Source organism: Rissa tridactyla, chromosome 10 (assembly GCF_028500815.1).
Source record: "Rissa tridactyla isolate bRisTri1 chromosome 10, bRisTri1.patW.cur.20221130, whole genome shotgun sequence".
NCBI classification, from domain to species: domain Eukaryota; kingdom Metazoa; phylum Chordata; class Aves; order Charadriiformes; family Laridae; genus Rissa; species Rissa tridactyla.
In genome coordinates, this window is record NC_071475.1 from 2,091,117 (window position 1) to 2,119,025 (window position 27,909).

The following is a 27,909-nucleotide window of genomic DNA, read 5'->3' on the forward strand; positions in this document are numbered from 1 at the left end:
TTGTCAACTATGTTTCCATCTGTGTTTTAATATTCTGACAAGCCAGCTGAGACAGAGCTGCCCCAGAACAGCGTGTCCCCCTGTTCTTCAGCTATGGAGAACCTACATAAACGACTACACAAGTAGCTCTCAACAAATTTACAGAAGACCTCTAGCTACCACCTTAAAATTATGGGAGATTTTTTTATTACTTTTTTTTTTTTTTAAGATTATTGTGTTTTTTCTTCCATTTGTTAGCAGAAGACTGAAAGTATGTTTTACTACTATTCTTACTTATTATTCAATAATATATATACTTGCTTGTACTTCACCAAATTTATACCTCAAACAAACACCATCTAAGTTCACCAGAGATGCTACTGAAGCTAGAAAAAGGGCTGTTGCTACTTTTGTAGTAAAGATAGATCAAAACTGAAATATTTTTAAGTACTTGGGCACAAAAGTCACTTTTGAGATTCCATTTTTTCAATTTGAGAACGGTAAAACAAGACCGACTCCATCTAATTGATCACATCAGCCTAAGAACAAGACCTTATATCCACCTTTTGGTAGGAAAACGCTTAACAATCCAAAAAAACACCACAGTAAAGGAATTCTATTCCTTTGATATACACTGCCCACTCAATACAAAGCGAACAGGAACAGCAGCTACTCATAGAATCTTGCCTTAGCTTACTTCATGCATAAATTGAGTGATTGGCTTCATGATCAGCTATTGACTGAGAGAAAAGGAACATGAATGAAATCTGTTGACTGCAAAATCCTTACAGAACACACTACTTATGTTTTGAACAGTACTTACAAACACCAAATTTCACCCTGTCTGCCTGACACCTTTTCATATATAGCACTAGAAGACACTCCACACTTGGTTTGAGAACTAGACGGCACCCACTAAGCACTTCTTTTTCAAGGGCAGCCTGCTAATTTTGTGTCTATTGCATTCTATTTCTGAGTTGACAAATGACGGATGGAGCAAAGAAAGTCTGATAAACTGACTGCAGGACAGCATTGTAATCATAAAGTAAAAAAGTAAGTCACGTAGCTTTGAACCTCAGATAAGTTACCATATACAACAGTCCAAAAATGTAAGAGTACCTGGTATAAGCTTTTTTCCCCTTGTTCAATATGCCTCTTCAAACACACTAATCATATGCTTCACGACAGGCTCAAAGCCCCTTTCGCAGTCCTTCCAGAACTTGAGGCACTGCAGCCTTCAAGTTACTACTAAAAACCTGAAACATTACCTACGGAGGTAACTAGCAAAGCAACTTTTCATTCTGTCACCTAAGCATTGGTACTAAAGGACAGCTATTTTCTAAAAGGTTAAGGTCACTACAGAAGGGCCTGTACTTCACTTAAAGAAGTTTAGAAGCCAGAAAAGAACCTGATCAGTACTAAACTAGGCCTTCAACAGCTGTCACCGAATCTTATGGTCACAGGCAAGAGATCAGATTATGAAACTTCTCTCCAGTCCTACATCACTTCAAAGACCAGTAGTGTGTGCGTATCTATTTTTCAGGCTCACTATACAAACCTGATAGGGGTATGCTGCACCTTTATTGGACCCATTTAAATTAAACCGTCATTTATGTAAGAACTAACTTGCAGTATCCTTCTAACACATACAGGTCAATATTGTGGGTTTTGCTGGCTTGTTCTTCAGAAGTAAAAACAAGTAAAAGATAGTGCTTTTTTTTTAGTTTCTACCCAGTGTATTGGAACATATGTAAGTATTTTTAGGTGGCAACTAAGATTAGCTAATATAGCACCTAGTCTAGGGACAGATATTAGACTGGATGTTCAGATGCACATAATTCCCTAGAGGCTTTAAGTTTCTCTTTCACAGCTGTTTGATGCTTCAACTTGAGAAAACTGAGTTTGAAGTCAGGGGGGTTGTGGGTTTTGGGGGTTTTTTTAAGTCAGAATGTGAAGAAGAGGAAGACAGAGACATTTTCTTTAAAGAATGCTGAACTAACTAACTTTCAAGTGAAGATAAGTAAATTACTTATTTTATTATCAGGTAAGTTGGCAGAATGCTAGCACTCTTCACAAACAAGTGCTCATGCTACAAGAACTCCATTGAGAAGCATCATTTTCTTTAAGTCTTCATTTTTTAAGACTAAGACTAAAAATCTTTTTTGCTGATGAACCATAATATTGTCACTTATGTGATTTTTTTTTACGCCAAAATATCTTTTGCTCTCAAAAGATCTAAGTAGTTATTAAGTTCAAGAATTGCTTAATGAAATCCCTGCGTCGAAAGAGCAAGTAGCAAATAGCAGATATGTATCTTTACCAAAGATGTGGAAAATTAGAAGACAAAAGACAACACGAAACATCAAATGCTATTAAACAGAAAAGGGATGACCTAGACCTCCAAGCAAGTACAGCTAAGACTTTCATGGACAAAAGCAAGACCTTTTTCCCCCGCACTGAGCCTGAGAAACAGCAGTCATTTATTAACTTGGCAGACTACACAAATAAATGTTCAACCTTTACCAATAAGCAATCCTTGAGTCATTGGTTGCTACTTGAGCATGTTTTTTGGAATTGCCTTTTGGTATACAGACCACTCAGAATTCAGCGAGTCAAAAAATGCCCTTCCAGTGCTTTGTCTTGAAAACTTGTTTTCCTCATCCATCCAAACAAGGATCTTTGAAGTTTCAGGCAGACTTGGACACCTGAGAAGGTCTGACAGTCAAATTAGAAGAGGCCACAACAACTGGCTATAGTACTAAGATTAAAAAAAGAGATAAGCTACTCAAGAAAACGTAACACCATCTCTAAACTGAATGTACCAAGAAAGCGGAAACTTTCAAGACATTTTCAAGCAGGAAAACAAATGCACAAGTGCATTTAAAAAAAGAAAAAATCTCACAGCCAACTTTTTTTTTTTTTTTTTTTTTTTACACGCAGTTTGGTTTCCCAAATTTCTTCCACTAGGAAAAAAAAATGGAAGTCAGAAAAAAGATTCCCTGTGACAACTAACCACAGTTAGTTTTAAGAAGTACGTTTCCTCCAGATGCATTTCTCCACATTAACAAGGTCCTTTCTGTTGACTTTCAGTCCCTTACAGTCCCCAAACAGAGTTGGTGGAGAGACATTGCACCACAGAAAGCCATTAGCCACATTTAGCCACAGAAAAGCTAAATAAGCAGCTAAATCCTAAGTTTTCTAGGATTTTCCCCTTACATTTTTGTTTTGCAGATTCAATTTTTAATTGCTTCACAATAAAAAATTGTTCCTGTAAGACATTTTGGTGCTTTAAAAAACAAACAAAAAAACCCCAACCAACCACCCCACACAAAGTCATCCTATAGAGATTTTATAGTTTGAACACGACAGATTACTCTTCATAATCAAGACAGCAGGCATCTCTCAGGATGGTATGCCCATGAATAAAATGGAGGTTTTCAAAAAAGCAAAACAAGACAATTCCGATGCAAGGAAGGATGGAAGAAGTGTATTCCACGTATATTGTTTCGTGCTGGAATTTAGAATCTAGCCAAGACAGCTCTTTTGAGAGGGACAGATGATCTTTTGATTATTTTGTAATTCAACAAGATTCATTTGAACACTGGTACTATGCATGTTGTAAGTGTATGCCACTACAATGCCAGACAATCAATGCACTGCTAATCTTCTAGTTTAATTCCAGAGCTGATTTAATTGCATCACTTCTCAAATGCCAATACCAATTCCAACAGCAATTTGGTTGTCCTCAAAGATCATGTTGGCAGCTTTTATGCTAACCCACTTCTGCTAGCCTTGCCTGCATGCTCCCTCAAAGCACTTTGCGTTATGGTATCACATGGACCAACAGTCAGCACCCATGAACAACCATGCGACCGCAAGCACCACGGACAGAATGGAGAAAGGTCTGAGAATTTTGGAAACCATAAATTGCCAGTATGACTAAAACGCCCAAGAAGCACTCTGTAAGCTGAAAACAAAAGAAAAAAAGACAAGTACCCTAAAAAGTAAGCCCTTACAAAGGGGTCAAATGACCTTGACACTAGCAAGCGAATTTTAGAAGAGGCGTTAAGAATGGCTTCCCCTTCTATCCTAGAAGCCACAGAAGCTTCATGTTTGAACTTTTTAGTCTAAAGCTTTTATACACTGTAGGAGATAGTTCTGCACAGGCAAATGATGAATTAGATGATTTTGCAGGTTTTTCATTCACATTGGAACAAAACGCTAGAAAGTAACTTCAAATGCCTGTGGTTAAGTAATAAACATTTCTCAAATATATATAAAGGTATTCAAATGTTACCACACTTGTGTCTGACATACGGAAGGGCAAGAAGCACCAAATTTTATCCAGACATTTTTCTGTCAGATGAATAAGAGCCTTTTTTTTCCCTCCAAATCAACCCAGTCCTATTTACAATGAATCTCTGCCAAACTTGTACCCCCCTCAGGGGGAGTGGCAATGGGAAAGAAAGGGAAGAAAAGCAAAAAGGGGACATTACTGCCAAAAATGGAAGGAGGGAAAGGGGAAGACTGGATAATGAAATAAACCTACCTTCATCTCCTCCTTACAGAAGAAAGCATTCAAGAAGTTAGATGTTAGACTCTTCTCTGAAGAACTAGAAGCCTATGCGAACAGGTATTTTTGTGATACGTACTAAGTTACTGACCCCACACTGCAAAAGGTCAAGAACTAAGATAAGTTTCAGTGAGGGAATAAGACATGTCTCCAACACCACCTAACAAAATCAAAGATAAGCAGAAGCCAATGGAGTCTCACAAAAAGCAATACCACAGGCTTTTAGAGGAAGACTTACTCGAAAACCAAAGAACAAACCCTGTACACTTGGAAGAGGAACACTTCCAAGGCAAGGCATGTGAATGTGGGATGCTCGCCTTCTCCCTGCAAAGTAAGGAACTTTCATGAGATAAGAACAGTCTTCTGCGTATCATCAATGGAAGGACAACTCTGCTCAGTGTCTGCTAATCTACCCTAAACAGGATTACACCCCTGTCCTGCAGAGAGGTCAGGGGGAAGAGAAAAGTGAAGCATCTTCTCTGTCCATGTCCCAGAGAACCATCTTCTCTGCATGTGACTGCATCTCCAGAAGCAGAGCCAGGATCAACACTCAAGCCCACCCTGATTGCATCCAGCTTTTCCATCGTTTTAAAGCAAGGGTCTGAAATTCAAGCCGAGTTTTGTTTTCGGTTTTTTTTCCTCCTCCTTGTGACAAAATAAAAACGAAAGAGAAAAGAGGGAGGGGCTGGGAGAGGAAAGAATGTAAAAGCCTCTCTGACGCTGAAAATCGTATCCCCAGCAGCCTCGCTAGTCCAAGCCATGCCACAGCCTCCTCCACACCCGCAGGATTTTGCATGCAGTTGTGTGAGGTGCATAAAGAGCCTGCCTAATGAATAAGATGAAGAGAGGAGTGAGGGAGAGAAAGGAGGGAAAGGGAAGGAACAACCTTTCTTTTCTCTGCTCTTCCTGGGGATCTGAAAGTTCCTCCTAACAGGCAGGTCTTCTGGGGGCTTAGGGAGAGGGGGAGGCCCCCCCAACACACCGCTGGGCGGCTGCTGCTGCTGCTGTTGTTGTTGTTGTTCATTTGCCGTTGAGATGCTGCTCCTGCGCTGGCTGCTGCTAGTGATGCTGAGGTTTGGGGGGACCTTGTCCTCTGCAGCAACAGCAGCCACCAGCAGCGCCTCCCCAGTGCTACTGCTCTCAGAGTGTCCGCCATTTTGTGTGGTGTCCTCAGCGGCTCCTGCTCTATTACTCTCCACCCGGAGGAGGCCCGCGCTGGTCTTCTCCGTCCGCTGATGCTGCTCCGGCTCCATCTCGCCACCACTGGGGATCACGGCATCCGCCACTCGCTCCTATCGCCGAGAAGCGAGCACGATAGCCCGCGCCTTCTCTTCCTCCCCCACCGAACTACCCCTTCCCCAGCGCCATGCACCACCCGCTGCCGCTATTGCTCCCCCTCCGTCCGCGCGCTTTATGGCAGCCCTGCCGCCCCCTCCCCGCTCTCTAACATGGCGGCCGCGCACACCGAAAGGGGGCGTGGCTGGAGCCGCCCCGCCTTAGCCAATCCGCTCGCGGCACAAGTTATAAGTAGAGGGGCAGGCGCTGCCCCACCGCCTCAGCCGCCTCCGTGAGCAGGGGGTGGCCGCTGCGGGAGGCGGAGGCTCTGGCTGCGGAGCCGTGTTTAAAATGGTGGCAGCCCCCGCCACCGCCAGGCGGGTGAGGCCCCGGGCTATCGGCAAGCGGCTGAGAAAGGTCCTTCCGCCCGCAGCCCGCCAGGACGGAGCGGAAGGGGCAGCTCGCTCGTTTCCCGCGTCCCTCCTACCAGCCCCGTGGGCGCGGAGACCCAGCAGCTTCTTCCTCCAGCTCCACAGAGACGCCCGGAGCGGGCGAGGGGAGCGCTGGGCTGGGCAGGTCCCGTCCCGGTGTCCGTCGCCGCTTCTGGCGGGGAGCGGGGCCGCCGCTGGGCTGGGCAGGTCCCGTCCCGGCGTCCGTCGCCGCTTCTGGCGGGGAGCGGGGCCGCCGCTGGGCCCGCGTCCCTGTCCCGCCGGCTGTGGCGCTGGGGAGGAGGGGACGGAGCGTTTCGCGTCAAGGTAACGGCAGGCGCTTGGATCCGCGGCCAGCCAACGGCCCGGCAGCCCTGCCGTGCGGCCGTGAGCGCGCTGCTTCGCAACAGCCTCCGCGGAGGTGTGCTGTGCCGGCTTACCTCTGTCCCCGCGAGCCCCGCCTGCGGGTGACGGACGGCTTGGCCGCGGGCACTGGGCAGGTGAGGGTCCAGCTGCCCGGGGCAGGCGCCGTCCTGTCGTGACAGAGCAGCCAGGGTACCCACGAAGTCATCTCGACAAACGCCCAACAACAAAAAGCAGCGGTGCTCCGGGGGTGCCAGCTCTTACTTCTTCCTCTCAAATTCAAAATTGTTCAAAATGACGAAGTTTCCCCTTCGAAGAATAAAAACACGTTATTAACCATGAAGGACAGGCAAAAGCCTTAATATACTTTAACAGAACTCTTGGATAGTCTCACAATGAATTAGAACACACCAAACAACCTTCCTTTCCTTCCCCCCCGTTAACATCTTCCCCTCTTTCTAGGCAGGGGGTGCACAAACGCTGCCGAACTTCCTCTGTCTTTGGACTAGCGTTTTTCCAGTTCAAACAGCAATGACACCTTTGCACAGAGACAGCATAAGAGATACAGTTCTTACCGAATCGGTTAAAAATGCAAGCAATGTGGTTTGTTACACTTTTTTGTGACAGAATCTTAAACTGCAAAGAAAATGTGTGTTATTACAAAGACTTTTATGTGTTTAATTCAACTTCATCAAATTTAATCCCCCTTTATATGTTTAATCAAGCACATGTACATGCCCTTCTAGGATGGTGACAAAAGACAGATGCTATAGCAAGGGTACTTAAGTGACAATAGCTACTTGTGTTCCATGGCTTGTAAAACTACAAACTGCAAGCAAGCTTCAACAAGAAAAAGCTGCATGTGCAAGTAATGAACTATTTGGCCTTTTTCAAAAATAAAACAATTATAATGTCTCATCAGTAGAATAAAGAATTACAGATTAGCTGAAGGCAACATAATCCATTATCCATATGCCAAAGAGTACCATTTTTCAAATGCAGTGAAACCAAATGCTATAAATGGCTTTGGTGCTATTGAAGCTAAGTCAGAGACTTTTCCCAGCAGATTTGCTAATGAAACTACTGAGGTAGTATGCTACTGCTGCTCAACAATAACCAGTGTTACCAACACAGTTTTCAGCACAAATCCCAAGCACAGGCTCACACTAGCTACTATGAAGAAAATTACCCCAGCCAAAACCAGCACACCATCACATCCACGCAGTTGGTAGGTATTCACACATGAGCTTTGTTGGATGCCTCTGCAGTACGTTAAGGTGTTGCTACCTCATGTTTGTCTCCTCCACACCTGTATCGGAAGCCAGCCTGGAATCAGAAGGTTAACATTTATTCACCTCTGCTGCAAGGCTTCTAACTTTTGGTAAAAGAAGGGTGTGAATCATAGAATCTTCATGGTTGGAAGGGACCTTTGAGATCATCGAGTCCAACCATACACACAAAAAAACCCAACCCCTACAATCTCTGTCACTAGAGCATGCCCTGAAGTGCCAAATCTAGATGTTTCTTAAACACCTCTAGGGATGGTGACTCAACCCCCTCCCTGGGCAGGCTGTTCCAGTGCCTGACCACTCTTTCAGTAAAGTAATTCTTCCTAATATCTAATCTAAACCTCCCCTGCCGCAGCTTCAGACCATTTCCTCTGGTCCTGTCGTTATTCACCTGGGAATATGTGAAACCCAACTCACCTGAATGATTTGATGTAATTATTGATAGGGAGCAGAATGAAGATCATCACAGAGCATTAAAATGGTTAGTCGCCTAATTTTGAAAACCCATAGCGCCTAGCACTTTCTAGCTCTGCAGCTCAGGTGGCTTCTTGCTATGGTGGGAGAGAGCAAAACATTAGTTCTTCTGCTCATCACCATCAAGTCTACTGTGCACACTCAGTCCATTAATTCCCTGAACTGTCAAAGCAATTCATGGGTTTGAAATCACATACCTATAATTTCAGTTGTAGAAATGGCAAACAGTGTTGTCTAAGGAAAACTCACCTACAGAGCTTTTCGAATTGCCCGAGTGCTTACTTGGTAGCTGTGAGGTTAGATTCACTGCCATGTTAACTCTGCTGTGTACATTACCAGCAGTCACAAGTGCAGTAGCTGCATAACGCAGAGTAAAGCCACACTGACATTTTACATCGTAACAGTGAAATTACTAAGGATAGCAAAGCCGTTTCTTCGGCAGTTCTGAGGAATGCACTAAATTGAAAAGTGCCTCCTGAAAATAACCCATTCTTGCAATGCGTAGGAAATACGAATACTGGATGTTTAGTTTTACAAATAACTAGCAAAACATTAAAAGCCCACAATTTGTTTTCTTTGTGAAAAGTATACTAGTGCTGTACTTGTTGAACAAGTTGATGTATTCATTACATAGTTATCTTAATCTTAAATCCTGATAACTGCAGCTATATATACATCATCATCTCAAACGCAGCTACTGAGTTCAATGCAAAGTTTTTCCTATGTAAGGAACAAATATTTTAACCCAGCCCTTTTATTTTATTGATCTCTTTTTAGATTACCTGTAAGACAGAAAACATACGTAACGTCCCAACTCAGAAATGGTCTGGTGCTAATGGTAGCCTCCAGGGTGTTAAAAGAAGATAAGCTAATAATTATTAGTTTCTTCTTAGAAGTCTTTGGGGAGCCAGCCAAGTTTAAATAGGGTAATTAGTATCTGTAACTATAATTTACATAAATTACAGAAACATAACACCAAACATCTATGTAATTGCAGAAACGGTGTTCAATTATCTAGAGGTAGTAAAACCCACAAATGCAGTGTTCAAACTATGGATAAATAAAGACAGACTGTCTCTGCGAATTCGATGTTCTGGCTCTGTGAAGATTCACTGGTGGTAGAGAGAATATTGCAGATAAGTTGATATATTATCAGAATAATTTTGCTGTGTTTTACCTTGTTCAAATAGAATTTCCATGTACCAGAGAAAAAACAGAAATGCCAATCTAGTGTTATTTAAGTCTGTGTTGCTACATTATACATCTCCAAACATGTCAACCTGTTTTATTAAGTTTGAGTTGGCAAAGCTGTTAAAATCACTTCTTGGCTGTGTACGTCTTCAATACACAAGTAGTTCAGCTGATGGATGTTTGGGTGTGATTACAGCTGGCTTGCCTGTGTTCACAATCGAGCAGTAATACTACAGAGCTAAGTCGGTGTCCTCAACTCTCATTTTACACATACTCCTCTTTGCTGTAACTTCTGGAACATATTTAGTGATTCTTTTGTGCTGCACGAATCTAAACCATTGTATGAAACACTGGGAAAATGGTGGTGTTTTGTCTAGAAGAGGGAGGATAAATAATAGCAGTTATCAAATACAGAAAATGCTGCTGCAGATGAGGAAATATTCTCTGTGTCCCTGGTGACTGGGATGAGGTTTAAGCTGTATCAAAGGAGATTTAGGTTAAATGTTAGAAAAAACTGTCTAGCAATAGAAGTTAAGTACAGGAAGAAATTCTTTGGGGACACTGGGGGATTCCTTTAACTGGTGTTCTAAAGTTAGGTAAGACAAATTTCTTCCTGAAATGGTTCACATTTATTTAATGTGGGCCCTTCCAACCATATTGCCTATTCTCATTCCAAAAGAATTACTGAAAAATGTATCTATGTTTTGGGCAGGGTGAAAGAATTTTCAAAAGAAAATGAGGTCTTCCAGTAGCTATTAAGTTAATACATGTAGACGTAGTAAATATATATATTTTTTTTTCTTTAGGGAAACGTAATTTTAGCATGTGTATATACACACACACGACATTTATCTCCTCGCTTGTCTGTATTACCATAGCTCTATTGACATACTGTTCACCTTAGATTAAGACCTATCCACAGACAGTGAATAACCATCTGACAGTAAGATTTCAAAGACTTCAGAAGAAACTGGGTCGAAATTGCATATCTTCACTGAATTCCAGTAATTCTGGAATGGAGCCACTTTGTATGGATCAACTATAGAGCCATTCCAATAAACTCAACATGCACCAAAGAAACAACTCCAAAAAAAAGTTAACAGGGTAGGGAAACTACTGTCTACTAAAATTATGCTGTAACCTTGAGAAGTATGCTTTCTACCACTTTCTCACACAATGAATACTGGAAAATATGCTAAAGCATATGTTTACAATGTGTTTAGATGTGTTCAGCACTGAGAAACACAGACATCATAAGCACGTATCATAACAAATGCAAACAATGTATGAAGAGTCTTGCTCGTTTACCAAACAACATACAAAGATGTTTTCCTTATGGACAACTTGCTTTAAAAAGATACGTCTTTGCAGCTGTACAAAATTATTTTATGTATTAATTAACATAAGACTGGGAGAGATCATCACAACAATTACTAAGTACTACTTGATAAATGATGTAACAATTCTGGATCACTTTACCACTCTGAATCCTAAATCCTGATAGATATAAAAAGGTAGCAAGAATCCCAGTTCACAAAACAAAAGTTCAGTCCAAATACTCTGAAGTAAAAGTTATAAAATCCGTCACCTTACTGTCTTTCTAGTTTCTGTGGTTTCTGATATTTGCCAAGCATTCAACCACGACTCCCTGGCTTGCACCAAGTGGTTTCCCACCCAAGTACAAAGCAGCTGCAGATCCCTTTGATTCTGAAATCAGATGAATGTGATACATTAGGAAGAGAGACCTAGATCAGATTAATAGCCACAAATAAAAGACACCTCTAAGGGAGGGTCGCATAAGGCTCCGTGCTGAAGGAACAAACTTGGATGCTTGTTCCAGACACCACCTCAGTATTCTTTGATGAAAGCAAATTTAGAAATGCAAAATATTGTTTAGTCTGAGTACAGTGTTACAGTTTAAGTAACTAGAAATTACTACTTTATTTTCCAGAAATTACTCTAGTAATGCAAAGCACATCTCATCTCTTGAAATGTTTGGGTGCTAATTTTGAGCAAGGGTATTCGTGCTGACTAAATTTTAGGTGCCAGGAGATCAAAGATGGGAGAACCGTATAATTAAACTTTCTTTATAGACCATGCAAAGAGAAGCACCTTCAGAAAATTCAGAGGCAAAACCTAACTAACACTCTTGGAAAAAGCTTTAGTGTCATTTACCAGCAATGAAGAAAATATGCCTGTGATAGTAAAAGGTGAGACAAACTGGGGAAGTAGTCTCAACTTGTCTCTGCAAAGCCAGGGACTGGTAGCAGAAATTCACCTAGTACTTTTTTCTAACAAATTTGTGATCCACAGGTGAAAGTCTGAAAAGATCTACTTGTAGATATTTTACTTGTAGATACTTGTAGATATTTTAAATATCTATTTTAAATACTGACTTTCATTTTAGAATGATTAACAATTTAAAATCTTAAAATATTTAATCAAATCAGCTCTAAAAATACACAGTTATTTCCAGCAGATGGCAGCATCAACCTGTAGAACAGATTACAGTATTTTAAAATCCGTATTCATGAGTAAGCATTAAATATGGAAGAACTGTCCATTCTGGAACTGGAACCCCATATTCAAAGGAAATAAATCCATTTACGTAAAACTCAGTTTCTGGCTCTGTTAGCAGGCAGTCTCGATTCCCAGGATCTAAGCGCCAGACAGTGTCATCATAAAATATCAACTTTTTCAAAAAGAGCAGTTGATTAAACTGACATGTAAATGTTATATCTTTCAAACTCTAGAAACTCCTGTGAAACCTCAAGAGACCCGCTTCCCACTATTGCAGAGGCATTCCTAAGGCAGTATCCCTGGTTCAGGTGGGTCGTGCTGAATAGGAGTCGCCACTGAGAAACACCTTCTCTACCGTGGAGTTCAACTTTGGGCCTATCTTTTACCCAGATTCCGGCCATTGATTCCCTGGTACTGGGCTTCACAGACTTCTAAGTGCTCCTGCTGTCTCACAGCGGACCTTTGTGCTCAGGGGGAGAAGTCTTCAGCCTTGCGTTGTTCTTTTCAGAGCTGCAGACCAAATCTAGGGAACCAAACACCACAGACAGTTAAATTTTCTTTTGTAGTCTGAGAGGACCCACATTCAAAGATTTCAAGGGCATTCTCTTTGCTTACCTTTCTTTCTCAATCAAGACAATCTATGCTTTTACCTTATTACTTCTGGTTCATCAGATCTTTCGCAAGCCAAGACTACACTGTCTGTTCTTACCAGGAATAGAAGAATGAACAGGTTGATGAGATTTGTCAAAAAGGCATGAAACTGTCACATCAGACTACAGACTTCCTGCTCTTGAGAGCAAAATGCCTTGTCGCTCACTCATCTCCCAGACACAGAGATCCAGAGTGCTCGTACCTCCGATTTAGAGGAGCTGGAACTCATCCAGCATCTGCAGTCCTCTCCTTATTTTGGCATCCCCTCACGGTGATCTCGGAAGCCCTCGACACCTCAGGCTCTTCCACTGCCTCTTGGCTTTTTTTACGCACTCCACCTGTTCTCGTTCACCTTCTCGCCATGGCGCTATTCTTTTGTCTGAGACACGAGTGAATCTAAGATCCCTCGGCGATCCAACGTGAAGGTTACACAGCTTTGACCTCTCTCATCAGTAGAAGTGCTACACACGCAACGGTGGGTGACCTGAGAAATCAGAAGCAATTTTCTGCGTGAGAATCACGCGGAGGCCTACGCGTACTGCGTGGCTGCAGCATGCAGGCCAGGTCGCTGCTCCGACTTCTCAGCCTCCATGCTGCTCATTACTAACTATGATGATCACTGACATACTCACTGATGTTACATTTCCTCTTTACTTTGCATGAAGCATTTTACCCATCCTTTTTGGTACATTTTATTGTGTGTGTCCCCCTCTGCTCCCCCCCAAGTAGTTTTTTCAAAAGCAGCGGCATTTGAAAAACAGAACAAGCAAAACAAGCTAACCAAAATCCAGAACATTAGGATTCTTAAAGTGGAAGTCTTATTCCTCAAGATGATTGGAAAAAACCTTCATTAAGCTTTCTTAGATCAAATCAGTTGCTAAGTGCACATCAACTACAAAGCAAAATTGAAACACGTGCACTGCAGTATGTCGAACACGATGCTAAATGACAGTACACAGACGTAAATTCATCTTCTGAGGCTCACAGGCTGGTTGGTGGCTTTTCGCATGCCCCGACATTCACCATCTCAATGTTTTGGAGTAATATATATTCAGTAGAGATGTGACCCACAAGGAATCAGGAGCGAGAAACAGATGGCAGGATATTAATTTTTTTGTTCTACCTACTTATTAAATTGATTATGTAACACAAAACTTTCAGGAACGCGCTGAATTGACTTGTTTCTTCATTAATATTTTGTATCTAGCAAATTTGATCCAAATATGTAACGCTTCCCCGCCAACCAGAATATAAGCGTTGATCACATACGTTAAGACTCACTGTGTGCACCACTGAAATCTTTTCGTAGTCTTCTTACACAAACAACCAAACAAAAAATCACAATGGTTTAATGTAATTTATTTGAAATGCTTCCAGTAAAGTTTAAGGCTATTATTTAAAACAAACGTCAATACACACATTCATTCTTTCTTCTCTATCTGAACACTTTACATGCTTTTTGCTCTTTTTAAACATTTTGCTGAACGGGTTTTGTGAAAATGGTTCATCATCTAATAGGCTTTCCTATGCCTTTTCTTCTGCAAATTTTTCCTTTCTCTCATCTTCGCTGGCACACTCAGTCAGCTCTAAAAATGAAGCAGTCGAAATAAATTACAAAGCCTGAAACAGAAAAGAAAATTGACTTTTTTGAAAAACTATAAATACAGAAATATGTTCTCTAGGGTAAAAATGACATTTTTTTAAAAAATAAAAATACCTTGTTTTATATTGTTTATCATTTTGTCACACTGATTTCTCTAATGCGCATCAGCATATATCTATTGTACGATACTTGACATGTACTATTTTCTGTAAACTTGCAGAACACAAGAAAAATGTTTTTGGCAATAACTTAGCAGTTTTTCTACTTCTGTTGGTACGAGTACTTTGCACAGGTTATCTTGTGTAATATCAAGGATCATTTAAATTTATTAATATATCATTTTCATAGCTTGCCATACAGCACTGGCATAATTTCTTATACTAAGAAATAAAATATTACCCAGGGATTCCTGAAAAGTAACAGGATGTTGAACTGAGTGTTTTAGACTGCATTTAAGTGACTCATCTGCTTCTCATCATAATGAGTAGATTAAATCAGCCACCAGAAAACACAGTAACATTTCCAATTCCAGCATGAGATTAAATGTAACAAAAACTTACAAAACAAAACTTGAGAAAAATATAAAGGATGTAATACATCCTAAAGGAAAAACAATTCCCTTTTTGTTTAAACTTTCTCTACATAATCCCATAGGGTATTTGTAGAGCACTATTTATATAAAATTGTCACTTAGTTTAAAAACCAACTACATGTAATTGTAAACAGACATTTAGAGAAAATTAAATGTTTTAACATTAGTTTAGTGGTGTTTAAAACCAACAGTGGAGGTCAGTGGAGTGCAAAATGCTGAAGAGGGCCTATTCACAAGCAAAAGCTTTTTTCCGTTCTTATCCTGTTTAGGATAAAAAAAAATATATATATATATATATATGGCACTGAAAGCAAACTATCAGCTTATTTACAAACACCCAGTATTCTCAGCATTTCATTTAATTCAGTGCTGGCTATAAAGGTTTGGTTGGGTTTGTGGTTTTTGTGTTTGATTTTTTTTTTAGTTGATTATTTTTAGCATTACATGCTTTGATAAATAAACCATGGCACTATGCTGACCACTTTAACTGACCAGATTTTACTAAGTTCGGTTGGTGGACCTTAGGACAGTGCTGCATTTTGAAAAATTAATCCCTAAAAGTGCCACTGGTTACACGGCCTGCTGTCTATAGTTCTTGTCGATCTAACGCTGCAAGAATTCAGATAGGTTATTGCAAGAGGAGTTGGGTTTTTTTCCCAAGAAACTAATTTTTCCTTCCATGTCTTTATGAAAACCCATCACCCATCGTGAAACTCCATATTAGGTCCACATCTTCAGCTGCCCCATTAAAGGGCAAATAAAGTACTTCAAAAATTAAGAAAAGTTACTTTATGTAACACACATATAAACAGTAGTTTAGAGATTCTGTTTACAGCAGGACATTGAGAACAACTGGTCAAGTACCTCTTTCATCCACCTTAGTTGTTTATGGACTATAATCACGGGACATGAGTTGCAAGGGATTCCAGCTTATACAGATCGGCAGTTACAGTACTACACTCATAGGTACGAATACAAGGAGGACTGCATTGACACTGTCACAAAAATATTTTAAAAGTGCTTCTCCAAATGGTTCCATGTATGGAATGCAAATACTGTACAGGTAAGAGACAGATTTTCTTCCATGAACTGTAAGTTTTTGTCAAACATTGGTTTCTATTTGCTTTTCATTTTCACAAGGGTTTGTCTGTTCCATACGTTCACAGTCGATGCTGATCTCGCTGGTGTCCATACTACAGTCTGACTCACAGTCCGAATGGTCCATTTGCTCGAGCGTGGTTTCTCCCTGGGGTACTCTGCTTCCATTTGGTGACAAAAGAAAATGTGCTTCTGCGTTCACGCCAACTTTGCCTGCACACGTAACTTTTTCTTTGGCCTGGCGGATACAGTTAAGCCACTGTTGTTTGTTGAATGAGTCATTGGCTTGGAGTGAGTGAGACTGGCTTTGAGATCCGTTTTTGAAGCTGACTCTAAAGAAGTTTTTGACTGAAAGAAACAATATATATCAAAACACTGAATGCTTTGGCTGAATGGATTTTATAATAAATGAGTATATTAAAATAACAGAATCTGTAAAATCTTTGGCTTATGATGTTTTCCTGCCAATACCTTGTCAGAGCAGAGAGAAGAGTCTGGGTATCTCTTTGTTTTGTGGGACAAGAAACACAGAACACCAGAAGCACTTCTAATAATTTCTTACTGCTGGATTGAACAATTTTGGTTCTGCCACGCACAAGCTACCTCTAAAGCTTTAAGTGAATCAGCAGGATTAAGGCTTCTCCCACACTGCAACACCTCTCCTCCTACTGCTCTGTAAAGCAGATCTCCAGGACCTTCACTGAATACTGTGCCTTGTGTCAGCTGGACATTGCCTCATTCTTCTTCCATTCACTTCACTAATAAAGCAAATACATACAAAAAACCCTCCAAGTTTTCACAAGATAGGTGAGATTCAAAGGACCCTTGTAATAGAAAGAAGCATCTTTATAATACGCCTAATTAGAAGGACATTATCTCTTACCTCTTGACATTAACATGAATAGCTGCAGTCTTAACACAGAGTACTACGTTAATTATCTGTCAGCTGAAAGACTTAGTTATAGAATAGCAATCAATGTCTCTATAACACAAGAAAAGATAAGCTTTAGCTGCTATGACTTAAGATTTCAAAATACACTTGCTTATAATTTGGTGGTTTTGCCACTACATTCTACTTATTCTCCCCTTCTCAATTCAGTACAGAAGGAGGTGTGTGGAGAAATCCTGCTATCAATATAGTGAACTTCAAGAAACAATCTATAAGAAACAAACTACAATATATATAATAAACCAGTCTTGAAATAAAAATCAGGATGTTGTATGTAGGTAATGTGAATTTTGGAGAAAACTTTCTAATGTGTCATTGACGGTTGTCTTAAGGTTATAATGACCCTATATAGGCAAATAAAAAGTAAAGGGGTGGTCATACTTCTCTCATTGTTGCTGAACGCACCACGTATGGATCCGCCCAATCGCACCTCTCCATCTTGCAAGTCTTCTAGCACAAGCTCCTTCACCGGAATGGGCTGCCGATACAGCTGGTAGCAGAGCTGGTCGTTATGGGCGATAGCTCGAGTGATCACCAACACTTCTTCAAAGAGGAAGACATGCAGTTTCTGTTAAAAATTAATAAATAATAGTGCATTATTCCTTTGTTAGAAAATAATTTTAAAAAATTATTTAAACTCTAGCACATTATAACCTTGTGTTTTCAACAGTTAAAATAAACAAGGATTCATCTCTTCCCGCTATTTAAAAGTCTTATGGTGCATCAGCACGTAAGTATGTAAATATAACAATTTAAAAACTTCTAAAATTATTTTTCCCATCCTTTTCTCAGTGTCTTATGTCATGATCCTAATTAATCTTTTAGCGTTGAGGCCTTGAAGTCTTGTGCATGACATTTCAAAGCCCTCTCTCCAGCAGCATGCTTACACACATTTTTCTTTCTGACACCTACTTTAACTTTTCTGTTCTGCCTGTGTTATGAAGAAACAGGCAATCTTATTAATTCAAATATTTTCTATGAGCAATTATGAGCAATCTTTTTACAGTTCACATCCTGCTCACAATTAGCTTCACCACAGCTCTTTGAAGCTCAGAAAATTACTTTTGCTCCTAAGTGGCACAAGTCACCTGTTACCATCTTTAAATTATGTTGTGCCTCCCATTGTGTAATCTCCAGTGTCTTCCAAAAATTATAAACAGAAATTTTAAACTCTTTTTACGTGATATCATGCATCAAAATTAATTTTTTGTTTTACACTGCCAAAATTTTCTTCCCAATTATGAGTAACTGTTCTTTGCTTCTAAAGTTGACCTGACTCTAAATCTAAATAGATGCATCACTTGCAGTTTTAACACAAGACAGATCTTTAGGTCCGTTTAGATCACTGTCCCCTCTTCCAGTAGCTCATGTTTTCAGAAGACTATAATGAAAAAGGTAATAATAGCAGAAACCTTTCCCAATGTGCCTTGGCAGTCTTCTGAAATTGAAATAGTCCACCATCATTCTGGTTTTCCACCACTGACACCTCATTTTATATCTGTGAATAGTCCAATTTCTTGTGCCCCTCTCAGTCTTTGCAGGACACACACCTGAACTTTTTGTTTGTTCCTTATTCTGCAGTGCTGTCATCTTTTGTACTAACAATGACCCTATGCAGAGTCTGGTAAAATAAAAGTAAATCTATCCGATACGTTTCGGTTTAGATTTTTGGCAAATGGCTACCTTTTCATATGAATGAAATATGAAAGAAAGCAAAAACGTGTGAGATTAAGCATTAGAGGTATATACAGGTATGGCTGTTTGCTTGTGAAGTAGGGTTGGGGTTTGGTGTGTTTTTTCTTAATATTCTAAATGTGCAGCAAAAATATCTGGTTTAGTTTGAAACTCAGTTTTCAAACCATCATCCACAAAGTGTTGCAGATTCTTCATAATGTAAAGCTTTGCCGTGCCTGATTTTAGCGCGAGTCACATCAAACTCTTTTCAGAGGTGAGAGCTCTTATTTGCTGCTAAAGCTAATACTTCATAATAGCCGGTGTGAAAAGGAGACTGATAACATTAAGATAGGAATGGTTTGATCTGTTTTTCAGCCCAAATCAAAGAAACACAGAAAGAAAAATATCCCACGCTGTCAATGGTATTCAAGGAATATATCGGTGTAGCAACCTCCCAAAAACACTGGGTAGTTTTAAATACTGTTCATAAATTGGAAGAATTAATTCTATCCTTAATGTTATGCTACCAAAGAAAGGCAGGGGTAGTGTGGATGGAGTAAATAGAGCTCAGTAGAAAGAGGAAAATTGCCAGTTTGCTCCTGCTAGTTTGCCATGCATTAACTGCTGGCCTCGTCCTTACCAGGTGCACCAGAAAAGAGCCTGCATTTCATCTTTCCATCTCAGCCGTGTGGTAAAACGTGATCCTTCTATTGTATGTATACACACGCTACATAGAAGCGCTCCCAATGCTGAGAAATGCATTTAGAATTCTACATTGTTTGCTTGGTTTTTTTTAAATAAAACTTTTATAAACTCAGTTAATGAGAAACAGATGTTTTTTCATTCAAAATTTCATGTTGTTTCTAGTTGACTTAGAAAAAAATACCCAAGAATGACTGGTTTCTATTCTATTAATATCTCTACTAATCTGCATGTTGTTTATTTTTTAAATTGGAAAGCTCAGCTTATGACACTTGTCAATACTGCAGACTCCTGGAGACTGGAATTTGCAGTATCAAATACCAAACTTCTCTGGTCAGCAAATTCTCTTTGAAATTCAACAAATAATCAAGTAAAACACTCTTCATAACCACAGCCTTTGGCAGATTTAAAATTTGTTAGCACATTTTGTGTGTCATTATAGACATCATTATTGTGTCTCTGAGACCAGAAATGTATTTCTTATTTGTTGGAGTTTTTTTCCTGAAATTTTTGCTGAAATTTATCAATTTACAATTTAGCCAGGATGTTGTCAGGTCTCCTTAAAGAGACAGAGACACATATGAGCTTATTATCTCCACATACAGGTATTTGACGGCTAACCAAAAAGATGAGTGTTATATGTAATAGTTAGGATTTATCAGCTTCCTATATATGAGAGGGTGATGTTTCTGTACGCATACTCGCAGCTCTTTTAGCTGTCATGAAAAATGAGGACATCTTTAAAAGCTATTTATGACAAAATATTTGTTCCTTACCACTCCCCTGTTGTTCTTCAGCTCACCATGACAACATACAACACGTGAATTATCGATCAATGAATCCCTTTGGCCTTCTTCAAGATAAATGAGTCTCTCTTTGTAGTATTGGCATTCAGATTCACCAGTCTTTATGTTGATTTCAGCCACTATGCCCTGAATTATATTTATCTACATAAAAAAAATGAAAACAAACAAACTTCAAATAGACAGTCCGATATTCTGAGCCATCTCCTAATAACTTTAGCTGTAGCTACAAGAAAATACATTGGTAAATAACTGAGGCTAGGGCGGGGGAATGAGTTGAGACATACATGCCCAAACAGATAATTCAAGAATCTCCTGATCCCAGGAGACTTATCGGGGATCAGCTTGGCCCAATGTGCTTAGAGCAGATTGTCAGACAGGGAGACAAACGTACTTCATAAGCCTAAAAGAGCGTTAAGAGCCAACCACATCGAGTCATTTCTGTTTCCTAATTTAACCTGGCAAATACAGAATTTATGAAATACATCACTTCAAAGATAAACAGTGTTCTGCTGAAGCAGAATACCACAAATCTATGTAAGGCTATTGAAATATCAAGAAAAAAAAAATCCTGATTATAGTTTATTAAAAAATTACCAAATCCAAGTACTAGAAAGCATTTATTATGCTTTTTAAAAGATATTACCAGACATTATGTAGAAAAGCAAACTTTAGAAATAAGCAGAATAATTCTTTGAGATATTTATGATTTTTTGTTTTGGTTTAAAGGAATAGGCACAAGCGGAAAACGCATTTTATACATTACATCTAAATTTGACTATCCAAGGTTTGAATTTAAACCACAGTTGTCCAATTTAACAACAGAGGAGTTTCGCTGGGCAAGGGATTTGGGGAAGGAAGAGCAGAACAGCAGCGGTCAGGTACATGTGTTTTGAAACATGTGCTCTCCAAAAAAAGCAGGGCTGTCATTTTTCAGGAAGGAAATACTAAATTGTACAAAATACTCAAGTCTAGGCAAATCATAAATTTTGTCCTCAAAATATTAAAGAAATTTACTTATATTTAAATACTATTCAAAAGGAGTAGGGTACTGATGATATTTATTTATTCATTACTTTAGAAGCATGTGTCAAACAAACCCACTACATTAAACTCCTTTACTCCCAGCTACATATTTGCATATTTGCACGGTTCATTGGATTTTAATATATATATATATAGAGAGAGAGACATATGGGAAAGAATAGAAATTTTAGAAACATTTCAGAATACCTGAATCAGATCCCTTTCTATTAATAAGGAAGTTTTAAAGCCTTGGATTTATCCCTCTGGTTTTACTTCAGAAAGCACAATGCATATTTCAGCAACATTCCCACAGCTGAGAATTAATCTAGATTCAGAGGTTATGTCAGGTCTCAAAGCAGGGAATAAAACTTACCTAAATGATCTAAAACCTGAGAAGGAACCTCTACATTACCCAACTTAGATTAGACTGGGGAATGACATTGAAAGGTAAATACAAAATGGACAAGGAGCAGACAAGAGCTGTGGAAAACATCTACCAAACCCGCTCTTTTTTTGTTTTGGTATCTCTTTGCTACTGAAATAGGATTTAACTGGGGGAGCGGGGCTAGATATTTCATGTATTGGTTTCGGCCGCTCATGTAAGTTTTAGCACTTCCATATTTTATGAGATGTCCCTTAATTCATTAACAAGCTAAAAGTGCTATAATCTGCTAAAAAAACCCAAGCCCAACAGTAACTCACAGCTTCTTCAAGGTGCTGCTGATCTGGATGATCATTTGGTGTGTGTCTCAAAATTTCTCTGAGTAGCAACGGGTATTTAACCAAACGGCTTCTTGGGATGTCAAGGAAATTCCAAAGGTCCAATTTGCGACTAAAAGGAGACTCCAAGCAGCGCTGTAGGAAATCTTGCACTCTGTGATCTTGTTTCTTGTGATCCAATAGCGCTTTGGCTGCTACTTGATTGCTGCAGTAGCTATCGTAGGAGTTCAGGCATGGAAGCTGGGGAAAGGAATAAATTATTCTGCAGCTGAAACAAAGCACAGTTTGCTATATAGAAAATTCCAAGTGATTCAGGATGTCAGAACGCATGCTGAGAATCTTTTTTTCCTGGAGATTTATCCCCAGTTTATTGATGATAATGTTTCCGACAAAGATGAGGTTTACAAGCATCCTCTGATACCTTGGTTCATCATTTAAATCATTTAGAAGCGCTAGCTCACCTCTCAGTTCCTAGAGATCTCCAATATTATTCCAAAGGCATTAAAAAAATCCATGACTTAAGGTTCAGCACTACTTAGTGCAGACAATAGTTGAAAACAGAAGTCTGATTTTAATTACGAATGGAAACAAAAGCCTAGGAATGAGTACTCCCAGACCTAACCTTTTTAGATAAGCAAATTTCTATCATCAAACTTCTATATTGCCCTCAAGAACCTTGACCAAACTGAGATGACAGAATTGTGCCTTAAATCTGAAAAAAAAACTCGCTTATGTGTTGATTAGAACAATGTATCTATTTACAAAAACTGCTGTATTAACACACAATATATATAAAATCTTCAACAAAGGAAATTAGACTCGGACATATTTGGACCAAAGGAAGTTCACTGGTGTTCAAACACTCAGAAAATAAATATATTTAAAACTACTTTATGCAAATAAAAACAGATAATGTTTGTCACTTACAAGCTTATCACTAACTATTTGCCTTATGTACTGGTAATGATCGTGTTTCTCATGCTTACAATAGGCCAGTGTTTCACACAGAGCTGCTAAATGTCTGTTATTACCTTAAAAATGTCAAGCCCTTTTTTCCCAGCTGAATTTCATTCCTTGCAGATACTTACAGATGTACTTTCCACATATCTAAATCCCTTTAAAAACAGCTCTTTTTTAATCTAACGAGCAATGTTAGCAACGAAGCTAACAAAAGCTATTTTCAGTATTTATGTTGTTGGATGCTAGTGAAAGTCAACTTATTGACTTTTTCTTTTGTGGGGCAGCAATAGCGTCTCACTTGTACCCCTCTCTGCCTTATTTTAACAAACTTTTAGGAAAATTGGTATCTTTGACAGCACTAAAAACTACCTTGACCGGAACAGACTGACATTCAAAAATAAGGGTAGGGTGCCCTTAGACAATGTGACTGTTCAAGCTTCATTTCCCTCGGCAACCAAAATACAAATGGGGGCAGATTTTTAAGTTATCTACATCAGAAAAACTCTAGTCTGACTTTTGATTTTTATTTAAAGCATATTAAATACTGCTCATCTCCTGAAAAGCAAAAGCTTTAAAAACAACATCCTAGTCTAAAATCTTTTCATGGAAAATACCTTGAAAGATAAAATATTCCACTACGTCTCTAAATAGTTGCCTTGAAAAGTCTTTGAGAATATATTTTTGACATGTTATGCTAGATATGGAAAGGAAATTGCCTCATAAAAACTATGTTGCAGCTCCAAACTAAAGTCTCAAAACTGATTAAAAACTCTGCCTTACCCAACCCACAAGGATATGGCCAACATGTTCTATTGATCCATCAGGTTTCCTGACTTCTTGAAGTCGTCGAAGAAGATCTGGTCATGATTAAAAAAAGGAAGAGAAACTTCACTTGATGAACCAGATGACTATAAATCTATGTCAATAGTAACGCAGACAAAGACTATTCCAGTTTTACCTTCATGTAGAGGAATTAGAGAGTCCAACGTTCCAAAAATTTGGTTCAGCTCTTGCTCTGTCATTATGGAAAGTTTAAGCATTGGGTCATGATAAGCCTGAAAAGAAAAAAGGGAGCTCTGTAATTTGTGTATCATTGGTAGTTGAAAAATTAGTGATAGCGTTTAAAGCTCCCTGTAAGTAAAACCAGCCTAATTGCTGTGAATACTTTGAAGTTTCATAACCATATCTTAAACTACCAAGTTCATATTAAAAAAAAAAAAAGCAGCACATTTAAGTGTTTCAGAAAGAATGGGAAAATAGAAATATGTTTTGGGTTTTTTCCCCTCTTACTGTCTTAGCAATTATAAAAAGCAAGGATTATTTTAAAAGTTATATGAACCAATTAATATTGCTTGTTGCTTTTTCTTTTTTAATATACCTTTTTTGCTAACTTCAGATCTTCTATCAAGTCTTCTTCTCCCTGGGAAAGTTCAAAGATAGCCTGTGAAGAGAGACACAAATATTATAAAATAATCTTTATTTAATCTGTACTCAATTCCTTGCGTTGATGTTATACTCTGAATAGCTGTCTTCATACCATGCAGCAGAATTTCTCTGCTAAATCTAACTGCAGAAATAAAATAAGGCTTTATTCCATAGCTACAGAATCATGCGCAGTCTTTTTAAACCAGAGCTATATCAGATTGCTCATAAAATGCTTATCTGAAATAGCCACCGAATTAATTTTTTTCAAACAGATGTGTTTCCAAATGAGGGAGCTATCTTCAGTGTGATATTTTGACTAAACTATATCTTAACTGTTTATACATCTATTTGCATAGGAGTTTGTTGTGTTCCATTTTAACACATGCAGCAGTAAAAGTTCCAGTAAGTCAGTCCAGCGAGTGGTCTAGTAAGTAAAAGACAGATCTTCTTTAAAACATTTCTTTGGTAGTGAGCACTTTTATTTCAGTACCAGTTCATTTTTTTGTTATGAAGGCTGAGCTCTACTTAACTGTCGTCCGATGTTAAGTTACTTCTCTTGAAGCAGATTTGAGACTGTAAAGCTAGTAGATTAAAAATAGCCACTACCCTAATACAGTGTCTTATCAAAATAATATTGTATTTACTTATTGCATGATTTCATTCTTAAGTGGGGTACGACAGAAGTTAACAATGTTTTGGTCAGCTGGAATTACTAACTTTACAGTCAAGGCTTTCAACCTGCATAAATCACGGAAGAACATTCGCAGCTAGTGCAGATTCTCGTAGCCTGACAATATGCGTGCGCGGAAGGCTTCCCACAGTGTGAGTTAAGTGCCAGTGAGGCACGGAAGCGGTTCAGATATCCTGTTGAGGCATGCGGTATAAGAACCAACATAAGGCAGAACCCTCATGCAAAACTTCCTGGAATACAGCTCATTTATGTGGGCTCTGTGACAGGTCCTGGCTTCTGATCCAAGGCAGTAATGACTGTTACGCTGTGCAAACAGTTTCTACGGTTTATTTTTCAATAAGCTGCCTTTGAAGTTCTCAATTTTAAAAGTTATTTCCTATTAATTCTTGTACAATGTTAAAATCTGCACAAGAAATGCTTGATGTTGCTGTTGTTTGATTTATGACTCGGTCTCTGAAATATTCTCAGAGAGATTGTTATAAACTGTTGATACAGCTAGAAATTTCTGTAGAAGAAAAAGTTTCTTGATTCCATGGAAGCTCTGTCATTGTCTGTAACATGAACTATTTAGAATTTGTCATGTACGACCCATTAAAACCACTGATGTACTCCTTTTTTTGTTTTGGAAGATAAATCTTTTGATCAATATTTCATCTTTCGAGCACTGAAAACTTCCTGAAAGACACTCTTTTCCAACAAGAGAAATGATTATGTATTTCTGCGTGTACGTAGCACCTGTTCCTGAAATAGCATGCTCATCTATCATTACTAGAACAACAAACTGAAACACCAGAATATCAACCATCACCATAGAAAGCGTCACACAGAACACGTACACACATGCAGCCAGTCACAGTACAATATATCTTAGTAACTTCACATTTCTTAAGGAAATACCATGAGCTGATTTTAGAAAAGAATATATTCATCTGATATAGCTTGAACTATAAGGACTAGGGATGGAATTCTGCTTCTAGTGGAGGTGGTGACATTCTGTTTAATTTCAGGAAAGCTTCAAGTGCCACACCAATGCCTACTAGCATTCCTCAACTCCATGCTTTAAAAATTACTTTTGAACACGAAATTTATGGTTAAAAAAAAAAAATTATACCTCTTGACGCTTGATTTCTTTAGATGTAAGCATGTGATTGACACAAACATCAAAGGTCTCACTCCACAGTTTACTGTCTCTCCGCTTTGTGTTAGCAGGGGGCATATTTCGAGACCATGGTCGTGCACTGAAGAGATCTGGGCGACTCTCACTGCGGAAACTGATAGAACGCTGGAAATGCATAGAAGAATAGTTTTTACTGTTAGAAGAGTTTCACATTACACATTTCTTTCCTAAGCAAACAATATACATAGTTTAGTACAACAAACATTATCTAATTAGTTTTTACTGTGACTTAATAGCAATGTTTAGTACTAGGAATGTAAGAGAAACTACATTTTTATAAAAGGCCAGTACTTCCATTCCTGCGGGGAACTATGTCTATGTCCCGTTCTCAGCAATTTCGAAACTATACAATTTGTTCATATACCATGCAACAAGAATGAACTACAGAGATAACGGCAGACTGGTACAACGCACTAACATAACTGATCAAATACGAAGTTTTGATTCAGTAAACAGACAGGAATTATTCATGCGTTACACATCTGCCTCATTAGATCCCTAATACTTAAAAATAAAGAAATAATGCAAATTTTAAAGACAAAACTAGTATGAATACTTTTTTGGTCGATTTTAGAAGAAAGATTCAATTGTTACACAGAAACTCTGGAAAGTTAGGACAGCAAAATCCAGTAGATAAACCCATCCTGTGTGCGAACTGAAAGTCAAGAGAACTGTTGGGTTTTTGTTTATTTTTGGGGGGTGGGTTTGTTCGAAGATGTCTGTACTGTACCTCGAGGATATCAGGTGAAAGGATGCATTACATCAAACACGTATTAATGGTTTAAGAAAAAAACTGTTTTCTTAGTTGGGCAGAAAGAGGGTTCATAAAGCGAGACTGTCCTTCAAAACCTTTCCTCTTACCTTAATAACTCTCTTGCTACCTGATGGTAATACTTTTTTTTTTTTTTTAACTGTCAGAGTCATGAAAGACTTGGTTGGTATAACCATTCCAGATATGTCCATAAGCCGGATTAAATAATTAGTGCTATAATGCTCTAACTGAACAAACTGGTTTTGATACATGAAGTAGTCCTTTCAACTGGTAACATCCTGTCTGTTCAGATGGATAACGAGATCAAGAAACTAATTCACACAGAAAGGTGTGAAATGGATATCTGGCTGAAAAGAGAAGAACAATCACATTATCTTTAAGGAAAAGGCATGTCAATATTCAGATTTTGATGTTTATGACAAGCAACAAGCCAGATTCTTTTCACACCACCTGCTCCTACTTATTTCTTAGCATTTGAAGAAATGTGTTAAGCAATCAGTGCTAGCAGACAGAGAACTGTGAAATACCCGTATTATGTTCTACTCTTGTACAATCTTTATTAATATTTCTGGAGCCTCTAAACTGTGATGATGTGTACCAGCATCTCTGTATCTATTATGTGGTCCGGTCTTAAACTTCAATAAAAACAAGTCCAATTTTAAGTGAGACCTGAGAGTTCTATTTGCCTGTAGACTCTTAGAAAGAGTTCAGGCTACAGATGGATACTTTATGCTCTCACTGCCCTATTTTAAAGAGACTCCTTTCTTGCTTACTTAAAATAAGAGGCTTCTTTTTGAGACCCTACCTCTGAAATGCCTCAAGTATTTCACATTGTTGAAATAATCTACATTTTTGTTGTTCTTTAAAACCTGCCTTACATAACACAATTGTCTTTCAATTGCCTTGGGTAAGAATATTTAAAACAAAATAAATTCTCTTCATTTCCAGGTTGAAAGCAGCATGTACAAAGTACA

General features: G+C 38.8%; 3 protein-coding genes across 16 annotated transcripts in view; all 3 read right to left on the reverse strand.

Annotated features, from left to right (window-relative positions):
* TASOR (transcription activation suppressor) overlaps positions 1-5,949 on the reverse strand; it is a 34,087-nt gene extending 28,138 nt beyond the window's left edge. For 7 of the 8 annotated variants that reach the window (XR_008468638.1, XM_054215799.1, XM_054215797.1 and 4 more), the window contains exon 1: positions 5,439-5,949. Coding sequence is in view for 7 of the 8 variants with exons in the window: in XM_054215799.1 (XP_054071774.1) it covers positions 5,439-5,805 (367 nt within the window). In the remaining variant the exon portion in view is untranslated. Of the gene's footprint in view, positions 1-612; positions 621-4,819; positions 5,410-5,438 lie in introns of those variants that run through there. The other variant, XM_054215803.1, reaches the window with a different exon arrangement.
* A 99-nt stretch (positions 5,950-6,048) lies between these two features.
* On the reverse strand, positions 6,049-8,694 carry LOC128915699 (translation initiation factor IF-2-like). The gene is made up of 2 exons (XM_054216426.1): positions 8,631-8,694; positions 6,049-6,788 (listed from the first exon to the last, which is right to left on the reverse strand). Exons 1-2 carry the CDS (start codon positions 8,692-8,694, stop codon positions 6,049-6,051), a joined length of 804 nt encoding a protein of 267 aa, XP_054072401.1.
* Positions 8,695-12,061: 3,367 nt separating this feature from the next.
* The window catches only part of ARHGEF3 (Rho guanine nucleotide exchange factor 3), a 138,590-nt gene continuing 122,742 nt past the window's right edge, over positions 12,062-27,909 (reverse strand). For 2 of the 7 annotated variants that reach the window (XM_054216164.1, XM_054216162.1), the window contains exons 6-13: positions 26,098-26,268; positions 24,249-24,311; positions 23,829-23,925; positions 23,651-23,727; positions 21,893-22,150; positions 20,138-20,308; positions 17,367-17,553; positions 12,064-16,384 (exon numbers count right to left, since the gene is read on the reverse strand). In XM_054216164.1, coding sequence (XP_054072139.1) covers positions 16,041-16,384; positions 17,367-17,553; positions 20,138-20,308; positions 21,893-22,150; positions 23,651-23,727; positions 23,829-23,925; positions 24,249-24,311; positions 26,098-26,268 — 1,368 coding nt within the window. In that variant the 3' untranslated portion in view covers positions 12,064-16,040. Of the gene's footprint in view, positions 16,385-17,366; positions 17,554-20,137; positions 20,309-21,892; positions 22,151-23,650; positions 23,728-23,828; positions 23,926-24,248; positions 24,312-26,097; positions 26,269-27,909 lie in introns of all 7 variants that reach the window. The other 5 variants (XM_054216167.1, XM_054216166.1, XR_008468689.1 and 2 more) reach the window with 4 other exon arrangements.